Source organism: Ciconia boyciana, chromosome 3 (assembly GCF_034638445.1).
Source record: "Ciconia boyciana chromosome 3, ASM3463844v1, whole genome shotgun sequence".
NCBI lineage: Eukaryota > Metazoa > Chordata > Aves > Ciconiiformes > Ciconiidae > Ciconia > Ciconia boyciana.
Genome location: NC_132936.1, coordinates 71,875,692 through 71,895,178, shown reverse-complemented (window position 1 = coordinate 71,895,178; position 19,487 = coordinate 71,875,692). Strand labels below are relative to the sequence as shown.

At 39.2% G+C, this 19,487-nt stretch overlaps 1 protein-coding gene across 1 annotated transcript in view; it reads right to left on the bottom strand.

The window, feature by feature from the left end:
- SYNE1 (spectrin repeat containing nuclear envelope protein 1) overlaps positions 1-19,487 on the bottom strand; it is a 270,199-nt gene that overhangs the window by 235,090 nt on the left and 15,622 nt on the right. Inside the window, exons 5-9 of the mRNA XM_072856086.1 lie at positions 14,321-14,341; positions 13,953-14,045; positions 12,954-13,132; positions 10,760-10,956; positions 10,509-10,618 (exon numbers count right to left, since the gene is read on the bottom strand). Coding sequence (XP_072712187.1) covers positions 10,509-10,618; positions 10,760-10,956; positions 12,954-13,132; positions 13,953-14,045; positions 14,321-14,341 — 600 coding nt within the window. The remainder of the gene's footprint in view (positions 1-10,508; positions 10,619-10,759; positions 10,957-12,953; positions 13,133-13,952; positions 14,046-14,320; positions 14,342-19,487) is intronic.

The window sequence follows — 19,487 nt, the reverse complement described above, 5'->3', positions numbered from 1 at the left end:
GAGTCTTACAGTGGTGAAATCACGACAATTTGGGACATTGCAGTGTCAGAGATATTACTTGCAGTTCTCATCTGATATTGAATTAACACAAAGTCCTTTAAATACAGCTCAACAGCTAATTTTAGTCTTCCACGTATTTGCAGAGTCAATTTTCAGTAAAAGTTAATTGAGCTGAAAGAAGAGAGGATTTTATCATGTTTTACCACCATTTTATTATCTGGTCTGCTATTGCTGAAAAAAAGTTATTTTCTGAGTGGCTTCAGGGCAATCCTTGACATCAAGCTCCAAGTTCAGAAGTTGGCAAAATATTTTGATAGAGAATGTTTTAAAAAGGAAAATGAAAAGAAAGAAGGAAAACCCAATTGTATTCAGTTTATTTTCCTTCCATGCCATTTTATGGCTTTGAAGAACAGCATATTTGTTTTACAGTTTTGCTTTAACACTTCAGTCTGTCATGGCACTGGTGCTTTGCAAGGCTGCAAAGTTCTTTGCAAAATTCAGTGACCTGGCAGTGAATAGAAAAATATTAATAGGAAATCTCAGGTCTGTGAGCATGTTATATGAGAAGGTTAGCAAACAGAATGGTTTTTTGTGCACTGTGTAAGCAGGCTAATCAAGTAGGATATAAGTGTCTATCTGAGATTTCCAACCAATGAACCATATGTGCTGGCTGTTAATCAGAAGCTACTCTTTGAAACCAAAGAAGCCATATTACTGTAAAATTTGTCAGAAACAGATCTACTACACAGAACAAATGCAACACCACATCATATGAGTTAATCACCTAAAATGGGTAATTAAGTTTCAAGCATTACATGAGAGAAGAAAAACTGGACCATCTGATAAAATAGAATAGCCACTGACTGTATTTAAGAAACAACTTATTTTCTTTTAAGAAAAGATCTTAACCTGTGAAAGGAGCCAATTATGGTTCCTTTCTTTAAAAGCTGCCTCAAATATGTAAAATATAACTTCTGTTAATAATATTAAAAGCAGAGAGCTATTGCTTCGTTTCAGCTGAGGAAAGGACAGGATCCTCAGATAGGAAAGAAACCCTTCTTTGATGTATTTCTACTAATTCTCTTACTGATCCTCTACTCAAAATAGTGGTAGTTGTTTGGACAGAATTTGCACAACAGATTGTGCAAATATCACAGGTATTATGTTAACTTGCTAGGTAAATTCTTAGCTGGGTAGATGCAGCGAGGTTAACATGATATTAGAGCAGCTGTGCTGGAACAAAGTCCACTATAGCTCACGCTCCTGTGTTCTGACACTCACCAAAAGTTGGTATGGTACTTGAGAAACAGTATAGGACAGATATGACACTTCCCTGCTCCAGCTATTTGTAATGCTGGGATTTCCTTGACTGCACATAGTGTCCCAAGAAGCCAAAACTCCTAGTGCTTCCAACTTCTCAAATCATTTAAATATAGAGAAGGAGAATAAAATTCCTACTCTTCTGGTCTGATAGTTGTCTCTGTGTGTGGAAAAATAACATCAAGATTCTTTGAGATAAACAGCAAAGCCAGGACTACTCCCCTATGAGTAGAAGAATATAAGAGAGAATTCTTAACTCATTCAGCCATCAAAAAAAGAACTTTGGTATTAAATGCACTCCATTCATCAGAAGTTATAACTTTAGCAAGACTATTGAGATCCCTATTAGTATTTAGCTGTCAGCTCCATAAAGGCAATACTGAACTATGCATCTTAATGGATTGAAAGTCCTGTAACAAACCTACTAACTGAAACTTTAAGTAAGGTATTCTTGAAGACAGGAAGAGAGTAAGTGTGTCACAATGTTGTGTATATTACTTTTCCTTCATACTATAAATTCAGTTTTGTAAAACACTGGCTTTTATTCCTCTATGGCTCACATTCTGATTGCTGAGAAGCACCTCCTTAAGGTAAGTCTTTGCAAGACAAACATCTGTGTGGCTGCAACTGTTCATACAGCAATGTGAGCAAAATAAATATTTTGTAAGATTCCTGTCAACATAGCTTAAAAATTTAATAATGGCTAAAACTGGCTCTGACCAAATCTTTTTGAAATAGAATATCACTGGTATCAAGAACACTTCTATGGTACCTGAAGATAAAGAACACAGGAACAGCCACACCTCTCTTAAATCACATACCATTTCTCTGACATTAAGTGAAAAGATAAAGTTAACAGGTGGCATTGAGTCTTCTGTGATTTTTTTTACTATTTAGTTAGACAATTATGTGTTTACTTTGCTTAATTGTAGAAGATTTAGGTGTTTCAGTAACCGCCTAACTGAATACTGTTAAAGACACTGTGCAACAATGCATGATAAGCATTTTATTTATTTATCCACATATTTTCACAGGTTTCCAGTTCAGCGCATCACTTATCACCTGTAAACTTGGTTCTGTGGTCCTTGGTTGACACAAAAGCATTTTAAAGTCTCAGTTCAGGTAACCAACATAAAAGATTCACTTAGATACCAAGGCACCTGTCACCAACACCCCCCAGGTTTACAGAGCTATCATTCTTAAAACAAGACTTTCATTAGTGCCTAGTGGTTCTTACTCTTAGCAAAAAAATACCAAATGGATATTCTTACAGATATGTAAACTATTTTCTAAAGCCTGCACATCTGAAGTAGCATACAGATCAAAACATAAACCATCAAAGAAAAGTTATCTAGGATAATTAGAACTATTTGTGCTTTCTCCAGTATGAGGATCATTGAACTCTGATCACATTTATTTCAATTTATTTAAGCCACTTATTTTCTGCATGCTACTTCCAAACAGCATTTTAAAGTACTAATTTACCCTAACACCATTTTATGAATATTCACTGATTTGCAGAGGTGAACAGAACTGGAGCACTCAATTGCCAAAGAACATCAAAGAAGGTAAGTAGAGAAAAGTGTTTATGAGTTCCAATATGATAAGGGGGTACAATTTAAATTTAGAAAGAAAGTTTTCAGCCCAGACTCAAAGTCAAAACATTATTTTATTAACTGATATGCCAGAGTTAATTTGAAAATTACATAATATAGAATACTTTGGTGTTTGAAGAGCTAAAAATACACATCTGTGTTTCATGAGAAATTTAATTATGGACTGGAAAAGGAGTACTTTGTTGAGTTCTCTAATATGTAATTATACACCAGGTGAACTGTTCAAATTCTCAGGCACAGGCAGGATAGAATTTTCAAATATGAACTTTTAAATCTAAAAAAATTAAGTCACCTGTTTTTCAGGGATGTTGGACTATGGTATTGCCTATGTGCTGAGAAAATCAAGTCCCTTTAAAAATGTTTATACACTAATTCAATTAATTATGCTATTCATTTTGAAAACTGGCTTGTATATATGTGTTACTGGATGTGTATGTGTCTATGTGTTTGTCCTGGTTTCAGCTGAGATAGAGTTAACTTTCTTTATAGTGGCTGGTATGGGGCTATGTTTTGGATTTGTGCTGAAAACAGTGTTGATAACACAGGGATGTTTTAGTTGCTGCACCAGTCAAGGACTTTTCAGCTTCCCATGCTCTGCCAGGTGCAGAAGCAGCTGGGAGGGAACACAGCCAGGATAGTTGATCCAAACTGACCAAAGAGGTATTCCATACCATACAACATCATGCTCAGTATATAAAGCTGGGGGAAGAAGAAGGAAGGGGGGACATTTGGAGTGATGGCGTTTGTCTTCCCAAGTCACCGTTACGTGTGATGGAGCCCTGCTTTCCTGGAGATGGCTGAACACCTGCCTGCCCATGGGAAGTAGTGAATGAATTCCTTGTTTTGCTTTGCTTGCGTGCGCAGCTTTTGCTTTCCCTATTAAACTGTCTTTATCTCAACCCACGAGTTTTCTCACTTTTACTCTTCTGATTCTCTCCCCCATCCCACCGGGGGGGAGTGAGCGAGCGGCTGTGTGGGGCTTATTTGCCAACTGGGGCTAAACCACGACAGTGTTACTAAAACATGTCCACTGACAACAGTATCACAGATGCATGGTGAATGCTGAGCCAAGCATCATCTTCAGGGATGAGCTATTAATGCCTATCTGTAAAAGTAGACAGTAAATCACTGGAAGAGCTCAGAAAGTTATTTTTGCAGTTGCTGCTCAGGAAATTCCTCTTACATTGAGGAACTCTGCTGGCATAAAGATGTTGGAGGTGACAGGATTATCTTCTGAATTACTTGTTCATCAGAGCACAAGAAAATAAAGCCTTTACATCAGAAATACTTTGAAGGAGAGTGCTTCCTCTACAGTTAAATTTATACCAAGATAAAGAAATTAACAGAGCTTTTACCACTTCAAATCTTCAGTAACTTAAGCAGCAATGAACTGGAGCTGTGTAAGGCTAAGAATGTACAACAAGGTCCCATTAAAGCTCCCCAAACTTGCTTGAATGGATTGAGAAGATGGGAATAATTCTGCTACCAGTATTAATTTTCACTTCAACATATATCACTAGTTAGATATGAGATTATATGATATGAGATGAACCCTTGATCATACTTACTTGAAAATAACCTACTATTTAGATATTAAAAAAAAAAACAAACCGCACAAAAATGAGTGTGGAAGCAAGGTAATTAATTGGATCAGGTCAAACTATAAACACTAGTGACTGACTGCAGTGACACCTGTTAGTTGTTTCACAATATATTCACTTCTGCAGTCTTCCAGTTCCACCTCTGAATGTTCATTTGAAATACTCCATGTTAGATTTCTGAACTTCTCTCCATTAATACTAGACAATTATAAGCATCTAAATGTCCAAGATGATTAAAAAAGTATATTTTTAAAAACAACATAATTTATGTGAAAAAAGGAGCAGTGCATATCATGCAATTACACATGAATGCTGTCTCCTTCCCACATACAGTCCACATATATCACTTGCACAATCATATATACAATCTAGTATCTATGCTATAAACCTAAAGACATACAAAAATATCCATCTAAAATGAGATTAGATTAATAGAAACATTGATCTAGAATCTATTTTTTCATGTTTATATCTATATTTAAGAAAACCATAAGCATAGTCTGAGATTTATTATAGGAAAGTTGACTTGCTTTTCTATAATATTTCTGTGAAATTAGTTGCAAAATTAAGCATTAGGCTGTTAGGATCAGCTCATATAAGAAGGTTGACTTAGACTCATTATGTTCATCTATTTGCTTTTTTTGAAAGATTAACGTAAGGCTAGCAAACCAATGTACGTAAAACCACCAAAAATCTGAAGTCAAATAAGTGCAGGATAAAAACAGGTAACAAGCATGAAAGGTCCAATTCAAGCAATTCTTCTGGAGCATATTACCCTTACCTTAAATTTCATAAAAGAAATGACAAAAGTTGGGACTGCTTGAAGTTCCTAGCAATATGAAACAAATGGGACAACAAGGAGAAAAAAAAAAAAAAAAGAAGAAGCAAACAAAATAAAACAAAGCAGACAGAAAGTCCAGAGAGAACAATAAAAGAGCCACACGTGTAAGAATACAAGAATACAAGATATACTTAAAATATTATTAAGTTCATGTGTCTGTATCATATCTAGTGAAGTATTTTTCATATTAGATCTGATTTCCAGATTACTAGTCACTACATGATTCACTTTATCTGGAAAAATACTTACCTTAGAGTAACTGTGATTCTTTGAGATGTGTTGACTACACAAGTTCACATATGTGCATAGCTGGTGCATGCATGACATATCAGATACCTTTTAATTCTGGAAATGCACATGCAAATAGCTGTTCCCTCGGACCACAAATAAGGGATAAGCTTCAATCATTACTCTACTTCTTCCAATGCAAATTCCTTATAAACTGAGCACTGAATCAGGAGGGAAGATGAATAGGAATTTGTGTGGACAACACATCCTGAGGAAACACAGTGGCAGCTGAGTTGGCTGGAGGGCAGGGGGAGAGGGTTAGAAATCCTTCCACACCCCCTGCGCCGCCCCCATCAAAAACCACCCAGACACACTCTGCTCTGAAGTAAGACTCTTTTAACTAAATGTAGGCATCTGCAACTGAGTTAGTTAGTCACTCTTTCAGTTCTTTTTGACAGATAGAAAAAAACAGTTGCATCGAGCATCTACTGCCCAACTCATGTCATTCTACAGCAGGCACTTAAAACAGGTCAAATGGAATACACTAAAAGTGCTTAATTTTAGAAAACAAGAAATTAAGAGTACACCAGGAATTTAAGGGATGAGAGTCTTGCAAGGTTATGTCTCCCAGGTACCTGTATTCTACCGTTCTGTGATACTTATTTCCTTGTACTAGACTTTGGGGGAAGACAGAAAGGCTAAGAACAGGGAGGTTATACCAGTCACAAAAATATCAAGCATGTCTGGATTTCTTTTTAATCAACTACAACAACATTTTATCTATCATTACCTAAGGGAAGGATTCATCTGAGGCAGTTTTAACTCTGTTGAAATGCTATGGAACATGAACTTCCAGAAGATGGTTTATTTAGGACACCATCTTAAGAAAGATGCCATCTGGAAAAGTGTCTATCTCTTGCTGATTACAGGTGGAGTGTAAGTACCTAGCTTTTAGGTTCTTAAAGATGGATTAATCCTGTCCTAAATAACTAAACTAACCAAATACTACAAAATTCCTTAGGAAAGCTTTATGATGGACATGGATATGCCAGGTCAGTAAGAGGGAAGAAAGAGGCAATAGATACTGTTCTACCTTGCACTGTTAGCTATGGTGTTCACAAGGGCATCCAATTCACTTACATGGTTTCCACAAAACACAAAAGGGCTGTTTTAAAATGAACCAATCTTACATGTTTGGTCTGATTTTGCATATGTTTCTATACTTAGAACAGAACCTGTGGACAACTCTTCTTGAAAAAGAATAAATGAATTTTCAATCTAAATGGATTATATAGTCACATAAATATCTCTTATCTGATTCACTGCCAACGCTGTGCACTCAGAAAATAAGTACTCTTTCCTTTACATTTTTTCCAGACAATTAACTAGCAAGGTGAATATCGAATAACCATGGGTGCAGAAAGGAGTTTAAAAAGGCACTTAAATGGCTTCTGTGGTCAAGAAAATCAGTTGCCATACTATGATTCCAAGAAGTTACTTCTATCAAAAAAGATTTCCCTTAAATTTGCAAAGTGATAAGTTCATGAATATTTTAAGTACTAAAGAAAATAGTTCTTGCTCTTATAAACAGAATCTACTGGGTTTTTTTAAAAGGAATTTAAATCTCCATTCTTGTATGATGCCGTTTAGAAAAGAGCATTCCTCTTGCATGACAAGACCTCTACTGTAGCTGTTTCATTAAAAAAAATCTTAAAGATATCAACTATGCTCTTAAATATTATTACAGAATTGCAGAATCACAGAATGGTTGAGGTTGAAAGGGACCTCTGGAGGTCATCTGGCCCAATCCCCCTGCTCAAGCAGTGACATCTACAGCCAGTTGCCCAGGACAATGTCCAGATGGCTTTTGAATATCTCCAATGATGGACACACCTCTCTGGGCAACTTGTCCCAGTGCTCAGTCACCCTCACAGTGAAAAAGCATTTCCTGATGTTCAGAGGGAACCTCCTGTGTTTCAATTTGTGCCCATTGCCTCTGGTCCTGTCACTGGGCACCACTGAAAAGAGTCTGGCTCCATCATCTTTGCACCCTCCCTTCAGGTATTTATACACATTGATAAGACCCCCCTGAGCCTTCTTTTCTCCAGGCTGAACAGCTCCAGCTCTCTCAGCCTCTCTTCATAGGAGAGATGCTCCAGTCCCTTCATCATCCTTGTGGCCCTTTGTTGGACTCTCTCCAATATGTCCAGGTCTCTGATACTGAGGAGCCTAGAGCTGGACACAATGCTCCAAGTGTGTCCTCACTGGTTGGCAACCTCCCTTGACCTGCTGGATCAATTTGGATCTGCTGTTGTGATAGCCTTACTTAACCTGGTGATTTAAATGATCCTTTCCCTAATTTTCACCAACCCATATGCAACTAAGAATTTGGGCTAAAAGATGTGAAAGTGCTCGGTGAAAAAAACTCCACAAGATACTTGATTTTGAAACATTTGATTGAGATTTTTTTTTCAATTTTCCCTTCAAATCCTGTATAGATATGGAATGCAATACTTATGCCTGTATATTTTTAAACTGAATTGTTGGATTTTTTTTTTTTCAGCACTAGAATCTCTCCATAAGTATCATGTAATATGAATGACACTCTTATTTTGCCAAGGATTATCTGGATATCTTGTTTCATCTAGGTATCCTGCAGTCAACAGGATCAACTGCAGTAACTCCGGGCTTCTTCCCCTCCCCCTCCAGAACTGTGTAAACTAAGGTCCTAACATTTGTTGGAATTTGTATATGATAGTCTGCCAAACCTAGCATTATGATTTTCTTGAGAACAGATCAAATATCTTAAAATGCAAGTTCTGAGTATGAGAAATTTGATTATCTGTTGACAAATTCTCCCTGAAATATTTTAAGTAAAGCAGCTGAGGGCAAAATAAGCCTCTCTCTGTGATATATGACAGAAATACAAAAGTTTATAGTGATAAAAGACCAAAGTGTGCCAAAAATTTAGCCATTTGAGAGCTTATATCTATCCAGTCCCAAACAGATGAAAGCATTGTGCTGTTTTTTCTGTGTATTTCACTGCTTCAGGGCCAGTGACTACTTGGGGTCCTGGACTTTTTGTGCATTGCTTACTGGCCTGGATCCATCCAGATCTCTTTCCCATCAACCTATCACATGCCATGTGGTCATCATTTGTACCATGACCAGAGGCGACGGAATTGGAAGTTATGGTGGACAGGACAAGGGAGTGAGGTATAGAGGACACAGGTGCCTGATAGGGATGAGAATTTCTCCAGAGATGGAATAGCAGAATTTGTGTCAGAAAAAATTGAGGGGCCCATTGCTATTCTTGACTGGAGACTCCACTGGAGAAGTGGAGTTTGTCTCAAACTGCCAGGCACTCCATCAGGGGTGTGAGAAGGAATATAGTTCTGCCTCAAGGAAAAGAAGAATAATGACATTAGAAATTTAGCGCAATGTCAAACTCTTACTTTTTTCTCAAAGTCTGGAAGTTACTGATTTCTGCAGTGTGATGTGCAGGGGACCAGCAGTTCTACCAAAATTCACCTGGATTGCTACTGGAATATCTTAGCAATATCTAGGAAGAGGAAGTGATCTTGAGCTAAGCAGGTCAAACTGATGAATTTGTGCTGTTTCACTTCCTAGTAATTCACTGGGAATTCTGGAGGCAACTCAGCAGTTTCCCTTTCACAGCTCATGTGCTATCATCTCTTGTGGGTACAGCCAGAGGCAGGCAGAGTGTGGAGTGGCTGAGTCCTGCATTCTCCTGCATTGTCTCTGCATAAAGCTCAGGAGAAGGTGGTGAGGCTGTTCCTCAAAATCCAACCCCAGCACAGGCAGGAGACTTGGCCGAGGCTGTTGGCAGCAGACACTGCATTGTGTGCCATGGTATGGAGAAGACGGGGCTGCCTTAGCCTGCCACAGGCCACAGCATGAGGCTTCAGTGCTCACTCCCTCTGCTTCAGCAGCCCCATTGCTCAGTGGAATGCTGTGGCATCAGCACACGTATGTCCTCAGACCAATGTTGCAGCAAGGAAAACAAAAAATTCCAGTGCTCAGGCACTGGAATCAGACAGCAAAGCTACAGCTTCCTTAGCCACACATAGCCATAAGGAAGGAGATTCACTCCTTTCAAAGCTCTCCTATAGCTCTGTAGGGAATGCAAAGAAACACAAATAAAAAGTGCTTCCTCTTTCTCTCTTGCTGGGGCTGAGCAGATTTTCTCAGCAGTGTTTCCTGTGTTTGCCAGGAAGAAAGCAAATGATCAGGATTAGGAAGTGAGTCATGATCACTTGGCATCACTGAGTATAGCCATTCTAGTGCAAAGCCAATGCACTAGAGCATACACAAAACAAAAAAACAAGAAAAAAACATGACTGAAAACAATTCCTTAGAGCGAATAGTCAAACATCACTGTGCAATAGAAAGAAACCTGTATCAAAATTGTAACTGCCTCCTGAGCCTAAAAGCCCCAAGACTATGCCTAAGCAATCTGTTGGACTATTCTTGTTCTTATCCAGAAACTCAGTGTGATAGAAACAGAAGTGGCGCATTGCTTCAGGTAACAAATTATTGCAATCTCATTGGTGTTATGCTTGAAAACCTCTTAGGGAACTTTAGGATCCACTGGTTTGCTACTATCTACAATGATTGTTTGTGTTCTTTTTGGCTCCTACTGCTGAAAAGAGGAAAATCTCTGTAGGATCACCATTCTATTTTCTCCATCTACTAGTAAACATCTGCAACACTGGTTCCCTTATTCTCAGCTAATCTTTCCCAATTTTCTTATTGTGCTTGCTTTTCACTTGAACTGCTCATCAAAAGGAAACATAATAAACTATAAGAGAACTATAAAATGTATTTATAAGGCCCCCCTCATGATAAACTGATTCGTATAATTATGCAAGAGAAACTTACATCATTGTCCTGCACATCAGTGACTGTATGATGAGGATCAGGATAGTACTTCAAAAACTGGGCTACATAGGTCATGACAGACTTTTCATCTGGCTTGTCAACATCCACATCTAGACAAGTATAGAACACGGTAAATTAATTTTTAGCTGAATGGCACAAAATGCTGTTTAAATGTCTAAACGCTATGAAATAGCACATCTGAATTAACCCATGCAAGTAGTTCAAACTTTTTTCAACTATGCATGAGGTACCTTCTGGATCAAGGAGCCTTGGAATTCCTAGTTCTGCTTCTGCGAGTGTGAAGGCTTCTTCCAGGTTTTCTCTATTTGACCTTCCCCTCACTTTCTGCATGTCCACTAAATCTGGGCGGATAGCATGAATAACGGAATGAAATGCAACACCACTCCTCCAACTTTGTCCAAAATCTTTGATTTCAATTCCAACTTGCCTAAAGAATATGAAAGAAAAAGTGACTTGCAACAACATCAGGACTATATGAAACAGGGGAGGAGTCAGGATGCTCCACCCAGTGGCTACCCATCAGTAAACCTAAACCACCTGTTGTTCCTGCAGTGCTACTCAGGTCAACTACAGCTCCATCCATCCACTGCATAAATTAATTTCTGCCTATGAAGATCCAAGAGGTTTTTGTCATACACATACTGTATTTGTCTCCAGTGGGCTTACTAGCGGCAATAAGCCAGTGGTGTTTGGAACAAATAAAGTGCACCAAGGTTCTCAAGGTTCTTGTACAACACACACGGAGTTTGTAGATATACGCAGCTCCATTCACTATTCTCTCCCTCACTATAAAGCACTTCATATCTCCCTCTATTATAACTACTGCAGTTCAGTTAGGAATATCAGTATCATACAAAAAAAAAAAAAAAGATTGCATTAACCTGTTGTCTTTTAAAATGAAAGCATGAACAGTGACATCACTGCTGTTCAGGTGAAAATGTAACACACAAATTTCTTTATATTCTTACCAAAAGTATGAGTGATACTATAATTTCATACACCCAGAACACTTACATATCCACTAAAAAATAAACACAAATGATCAAGAAATAGCAATATACAATGAGAAAGTAATCAGAACTGAATCACACTTCTGACTGTTTCTTTTAAAAGTAATTCTGAAAGGTATGGTGGTCCACAGACTGCAAGACTGTATTTTACTTTGAGCATGCAAACTGCCTTTGAGGACACGCTTAAGACACTAAGGTAGTCTTGCCATTGGGAGGTTCACAGCAACAGTAACTCTGAATGAAGGCTTCATTCAAAGCTCAGTGTGATCAGTGAAACACTTTCACTGGCTTTAATGAGCTAGCCCTTGCAAATTACAATGTGAAGCAGGGCTAGGCAAAGTGTACCATCCTTCCTCTAGGCTTCTTTCAAGACATTTCACCTACTCTTCCCCATAATGGTGACAGTTTCATTTATGACCCTCTTTCTTTGTATTTTGTTTGTTTACATGACTGGAAATTGCAGCTGACCACTTTCAGTTGCCTGTCTCTTACTGACAACAGTGCAATAAGAAGAATGCCAAATCAGACTGTACTGCACTATAAATTACTGTATTCTACCTATTTATTGGAGAATTGGAGAAAGTCTGTATCTTTACAACTATATTTCTTTTCTCTGAGGCACCATTCCATAACTGGCTGTTTTTCCTCCACATTTTATACATGATTAATCTCTTCAAATAGCAGTGATTCCTTAATTTGAACAAATAAATCCATTTTATTCTTTTACATCTTTGATTTTTATTTTCTTATTGTGGAAGCCATCAAACTACTATTGTATCTTTGATCTAATTTATGCTTTTTTTAATGCCTTTTTGGAAACAGAGCAAACATGGGATAATTATACAAAATAAAGGAGAAAATTCTTAAGTTAACAAGAAATAGCAAGAAATAACTCCAAAATAACTTGGATTAAAAAGAATGAAAATTCAGGGCAGTTTTTGTAGTAATATGTTCCTTGTATCACAAAACTGTAGCAGGATATTCATAATTTTTCATCACCTGCCTTTCAACAGCAAGTGCCAGAATTTAGTGCTCCTACAAGCTCTGTCACTGAGGAATGCTAAGTCAGTGTGGGACTTCGATTGTCACATCAAGTGTTTTGGCAGCAGGACTAATACATTGTCATTCAGACAGCTAATTCCCCTTTCAGTTCCTCACTCTGTCAAAAATAATTCAATTCATTATTCAGGAACTACAAAATATGATTGCTTGTAAAATTAATGCAAATCGTTATTTATTACTTGCTTGTTTTATGGTGGTAACATTTAGCAGCCTCAGTTGTCAAAAAGAATATGTTCACAGGGAGGTGCTATATAAATACAGAGCAAAAGGACAATCCTGACTGAGAGAGTTTAGAATCTGAAGAAAAATTTGTACTTAAGATATAAATTCAGTTCATTTGTAGGTTACCTACTTTGCTGCTGTGTACTGTATCCATTTTAACAAAGCCTTCCTGGCACTTCCTTGGACCTTGGTTACCACCTTCCGTTTGCTTGGGGGACTCGCAGTTTCTGAACTGACAACACTCTCCACAGAAGAAGCGCTGCTAGACAATGACTGCAGCTGTGGGAGGTTGCTGGTAAGCTCTTCAATCTGTGGGGAAAAAGTGTTAATAGACTGCTTGTAGATAATCTTCTTAATTCTCACCAATTTCTTAAATAATTTCCTAATACAACTAACAAAGTTGGGCAGAAGCTATGATTAATATGTTGTGTTTCATTTAACTGTACATTAAAGTAGCTTCAAAAATGCTAATGTATGTGCCCAGATGATGGTCTTAATTTCAGAAGTACAAAACATCTAGCAAACATCTAGACTTTCTTGACACCCTACAGCTAGAACAATATGCAAGTGTGTCATGTTATCTATTATGACAAATTACCATTGAAATAGGAGACAATGGCATGTATTTAGCTTGAATTCAAATTATAAAACAATCCACTAATTTCAGAAGAGGCTCCTTCAATTAAAGAATGGAAGTGACCTCAGTGATCTCATCTGGATAGTTCTTTATTTACCATTGTACTGTTTTGGCACAAATTCAATTGCGGCTTTGCTTAGAGGTACCTTGTGAAGGAACAGTGAATGTACTGCAGGCAAGTGCATTAGTAGTGCTTGCCAAGGGTGTATGACAGTTATTCGTATCATGCCTTCCATCAAATGAAAATCATTAACTTGACTCTTTTAAGAAGATTAAGTTGACTAACAATTTGGTTCTTTAACATTGGGTATCTAATTTTACCCAATGTGAAGCACCCTTACCATCAACTGTTGCTTTATTCAGGATCAGATCCTCAGCTAATTATAAAGTGACTTAGCTATGGTGAAAGGCTGTAACTACACCAGTTCATATGAAATGATGATCTGAACCATTATTTGAGCAAGCTACACTGAAGTATAAAAAATGTAGTACCTGAAAATATAAAATTATGGTCCACACCAAGCCAAGCACAATAGAAGGCCTGCCATCAGCAATATCAGTTGAGTTTATGTTGACAAGCTTAATCTATATAGGAAAGAAAACGTGTTATTACCACACACAAGGAATTATAACAATTATGAAACACATTTCAAATAGTTTTTATATTTTTAATGCATTTTTGCAATCAAATAACAAGTTTCTTAGTTAAAAAAGTCATTGAATGGTGCAATTTCACTTTTTAGACAAGTATATCTGTAGGTAATTAAGGATTTTTAAGACCATTACATGCTATTATTTGTAGAAAAAATATTTAATTTCAAACAGAAAGAACAAGAATTACATAGAACCATTGTACAAACCGGAGATCCTCTGTATATGGACTAGCATGAAAAGCAAAGGGAAAAAGATTATACAAAAATAAGTTTTAAATGATTAATTATTAGGTAAATGCATTAATTTAATTTTATAATGCAAAGAAAGCACATTTTTGGCACATCTTACAACACAATTAATAAGGAAAGCAAATTAAATACTCCATAACAGATTTTAAATTATGCAGGGGCTTCTTGCTATAGTTCTAATAGATTTGGAATAGAAAGAGAAAAGTGAGTTTAAGAATAAACAAGAAAAGGAAAAGAAGGGGAGAAAGCATAAAAGAAAGATAAGGGAAAAGAGAATGCCACAGTTCTCCAGTAGAGAGCTTTTTATTGTAAAGGATATTACCACCACTGATTAAGGCTCCCTTGCAAGACAAACCTGACTATAGTTCTTTTAAAATAAGAAAAGAGTTGGAAAAAATTAGTTGTCCAAGGTCACACGAAGTTTTTCAACAGAAACGGGAACAGATTCCATGACTCTTAACTCTCAAATGCTAATCTATAGTCTGAATAAAGTATCACCCTAAAATAAGCTCATAAGATAAAAGGCAGTAAAGGGGGGGGCATAAAGAGTATATCATAAATAAATTAACAGGTAGATAATGCTCAAGGAAATGGAATAAAACAGGTAGTATTTGAAAATTAGCAAATATGTTAATACTTATTTCCTCAGCAAAACTAAGAGTCTGACATCAATCATGACATAAATATGAAGGGCTGCTAAAGTGTTCATGCACTGCAAGCCTCTTCATGGACAAAGGTTATGGAAAAACCTTGGAGAACAGGTTCAAGAAAAGCAGGAGAATGACTTTAGGTGACCTTTAGGTGCCCCAAAACAGAGAAAAGACTGCAATTCTGTGAATCAGCAGCTGGAAACCCACTAGATAATGTCAAGAGCAAACAAAAAATTGTTAAATTGTTGTTCAGGGCTGTGAAGCTCTTTTCAGAATTAAAACTCCACAGGCTGCTTGGGAAGAGGCAGAGGAGAAATCCCCACAAGTTGTATTTCCAATCCTTTCCACAAAGAAACCTGACAAAACTCTGGGAAAATTGACATTACTTGCTTCTCTACCAGTCAATAAGGAAAATTTTCTGTTACCTACCTAAAGAAAAATATAACAAGAGTCTCGTTCTCTCAGCTGGACCAATTCCAACAAAAGCTTTTCTTTTTCTAGACCGCAAGGTTTTTCTTACATAGCTTACAGATCAAAAGATTTACAGGGACTCAGCTAAAGCTTCTGATTAGGCTACTGTTCACAGAAGCATAGCCTATCTAGTCTAGTTATTGTGTTGCCTCTGTCTTATACTCCATTAAAATGGATCTAAAACGACAAAATAAACTTTTCAGAACCATGAAAAAACCAGTCTGGTCCAGAACGATTAATTGCCAGCTGCATTTTGCAGTGTAACAGGAGTATTTGCAGAAGTCTGGACAGTGAAAATAGGAAGTTGATTAAACGTGTAATAACCTCTACTCATGGGAGACCTCATGGAGGAAGGAGACCCTGTCGGCACTCCCCAAAGTGCTGCATGCAGCCGCCCGTCTCCCTTTCAGATGAAGCATTCTATAAACAGCTGGCAGGAGTTTTACAATCGTTAGCCCTTGTTCTCGTGGGGAACTTCAACTTACCGGATGTCTGCTGGAAATACAACACAGCAGAGAGGAAACAGTCTAGGAGGTTCCTGGAATGTGTGGAAGACAACTTCCTGACACAGCTGGTAAGTGAGCCTGCCACGGGAGGTGCCTCACTTGACCTGCTGTTTACAAACAGAGAAGGACTGGTGGGAGATGTGGTGGCTGGAGGCCGTCTTGGGCTTAGCGACCATGATATGACAGAGTTCTTGATTCAGGGGGAAGTAAGAAGGAGGATGAGCAAAACCACTACCATGGACTTCCGGAGGGCAGACTTTGGCCTGTTCAGGACACTGGTTGAGAGAGTCCCTTGGGAGACAGTCCTGAATGGCAAAGGGCTCCAGGAAGTCTGGGCATTCTTTAAGAAGGAAGTCTTAAAAGCACTGGAGGAGGCTGTCCCCATGTGCTGTAAGACAAACTTGAAGAAGTTGAACAAAGATGACCGGCCTGGCTGAATAGGGAGCTTTTGCTGGGACTCAGGAAAAAAAGGAGAGTTTACCACTTTTGGAAGAAGGGGCAGGCAACTCAAGAAGAGTACAGGGATCGCATCAAGTCATGCAGAGAGATTAGAAAGGCAAAAGCCCAACTAGAACTCAATCTGGCCACTGTTGTAAGAGATAATAAAAAATGTTTTTACAAACACATTAACAACAAAAAGAGAGCCAAGGAGAATCTCCCTCCTTTATTGGATGGGGGGGGAACATTGCCACCAAGGATGAGGAAAAGGCTGAGGTACTTAATGCCTTCTTTGCCTCAGTCTTTAATAGTCGGACCAGTTATCCCCAGGGTAGTCAGCCCCCTGAGCTGGAAGACAGGGACGGAGAGCAGAATAAACCCCCCATAATCCAGCAGGAAGCAGTTAACGACCTGCTACGCCACCTGGACACTCACAGGTCCACAGGGCCAGACGGGATCCACGCGAGAGTACTGAGGGAGCTGGCAGAGGAGCTTGCCAAGCCACTCTCCATCATTTATCAGCAGTCCTGGTTAACAGGGGAGGTCCAGACGACTGGAGGCTTGCCAATGTGATGCCCATCTACAAGAAGGGCCAGAAGGAGGATCCGGGGTACTACAGGCCTGTCAGCCTGATCTCGGTACCGGGAAAAATTATGGAGCGGTTCACCTTGAGTGCACTCAACAGGCACGTGCAGGCCAACCAGGGGATCAGGCCCAGGCAGCATGGGTTCAGGAAAGGCAGGTCCTGCTTGACCAACCTGATCTCCTTCTACGACCAGGTGACCCACCTAGTGGATGAGGGAAAGGCTGTAGAAGTTATTGACCTGGACTTTACTAAAGCCTTTGACACTATTTCCCACAGCATTCTCCTAGAGAAGCTGGCGGCTCATGGCTTAGGCGGGTGTACTCCTTGCTGGGTAAAAAACTGTCTGGATGGCCAAGCCCAGAGAGTTGTGGTGAATGGAATTAAATCCAGTTGGCAACTGGTCACAAGCGGAGTTCCCCAGGGCTCAGTTTTGGGGCCAGTCTTGTTCAATATCTTTACCAATGATCTGGATGAGGGGATTGAGTGCGCCCTCAGTAAGTTTGCAGGTGACACCAAGCTGGGTGGGAATGTTGATCTGCTCGAGGGCAGGAAGGCTCTACAGAGGGATCTGGGCAGGCTGGATCGATGGGCTGGGGCCAATTGTACAAGATTCAACAAGGCTAAGAGCAGAGTCCTGCACTTGGGTCACAACAACCCCATGCAACGCTACAGGCTTGGGGAAGAGTGGCTGGAAAGCTGCCCGGCAGAAAAGGACCTGGGGGTGCTGGTTGACAGCTGGCTGAATGTGAGCCGGCAGCGTGCCCAGGTGGCCAAGAAGGCAAACAGCATCCTGGCTTGTATCAGAAACAGTGTGGCCAGCAGGACTAGGGAAGTGATCGTGCCCCTGTACTCGGCACTGGTGAGGCCGCACCTCGAATACTGTGTTCAGTTTTGGGCCCCTCACTACAAGAGGGACGTTGAGGTGCTGGAGCGTGTCCAGAGAAGGGCAACGAAGCTGGTGAAGGGTCTGGAGCACAAGTCTGATGAGGAGCGGCTGAGGGAACTGGGGTTGTTTAGCCTGGAGAAAAGGAGGCTCAGGGGAGACCTTATTGCTGTCTACAACTACCTGTAAGGAGGTTGTAGTGAGGTGGGTGTCGGTCTCTTCTCCCAAGTACCTAGCGATAGGACGAGAGGAAATGGCCTCAAGTTGTGTCAGGAGAGGTTTAGATTGGATATTAGGAAAAATTTCTTTACTGAAAGGGTGGTCAAGCATTGGAACAGGCTGCTCAGAGAGGTGGTGGAGTCACCATCCCTGGAGGAGTTCAAAAAACGTGTAGATGTGGCACTTCAGGACATGGTTTGGTAGGCATGGAGGTGTTGGGTTGATGGTTGGACTAGATGATCCTAGAGGTCTTTTCCAACCTTAATGATTCTATGATTCTATTCTTTCACCTTTGAGTACAGACCAAGGACTGAACTCAGCTGCTGAAGAGGCATTTGTTGTCTGAACAGCACCCCACCTCCTCTGGGAGGAAAAGGGTGACAGACTAGATAGATGCATCCTTCAGGCTGCATTCATCCTAGAGACGACCTGCTAATGCACACCAGTCTACCTGACACACTGCATGTTTCCATCTTCCTCTAGAAGAAAACCTGGCATATTGATACAAAGTACTGACAAAAATAACTAAGAAAAGTCCAGACAAATATACTCCAGATATCGCAAGCAAAACCACGTTAACTCCATTTCTGGCAATCTATCTTGATCCTCAGCAGGGTCAGTTATCTAGCTGCACTGCTATCTTATTCCTGGGATCTAAGCTGGGTCTTTCAAAGTTTGGGTCACCCACTACATTTATGACATGTAGACTAGGGAAGCATGCGTTTTTTGCTCTTCATGCCAGCCTTGTCTTGTCTTATACAGGTCTCACCAGAAAGCAGCTCTCTTTGTATCTAAGCCTCCACTCTCAGGCTGCATATGATATGGTTTGTATTAACAGACTGTACTACATAAACTAGTGAAATCATGAGCTAAAGCTGAACTTTGCTTTGGGAATATATTTGTCTTTGCTTTGGTTATACATTTTTCAGTTGAAAAAGGTTCCCTTATAGATTTCTTTCTACAGGCATCTGCTAAGATTGTTTCCCATATAAGAGAAATATAATTAGGTCAAGATGCCATAGGGATAAAGAGAGGGAAAGAATGCCAAAACCCAACAACTCCTGGTGTACAGCACTGTGGAGACATAAAATTCATCAGGTGTTACATCTGCATTGAGAAAAATTGAACTAAAATGCAGAAATAAGAAGAATAAAATATCTGTAATCTAATTAAAAAAACAGATACAAATCATTACAATATAGACAGAAAAGTGAGGAAAAAAGGTAGAAGTAGATTGCTTTTATTTTATATTCATACCTAGATCACATTGAGCTTTTAGGTTTTCTGTCTTTTGTTAAATTTATAAAATATTTTGTTTCATTTCTAAAATGGCCACAGCACTGACTTTACCAGAATCAATCCAGGAATTACT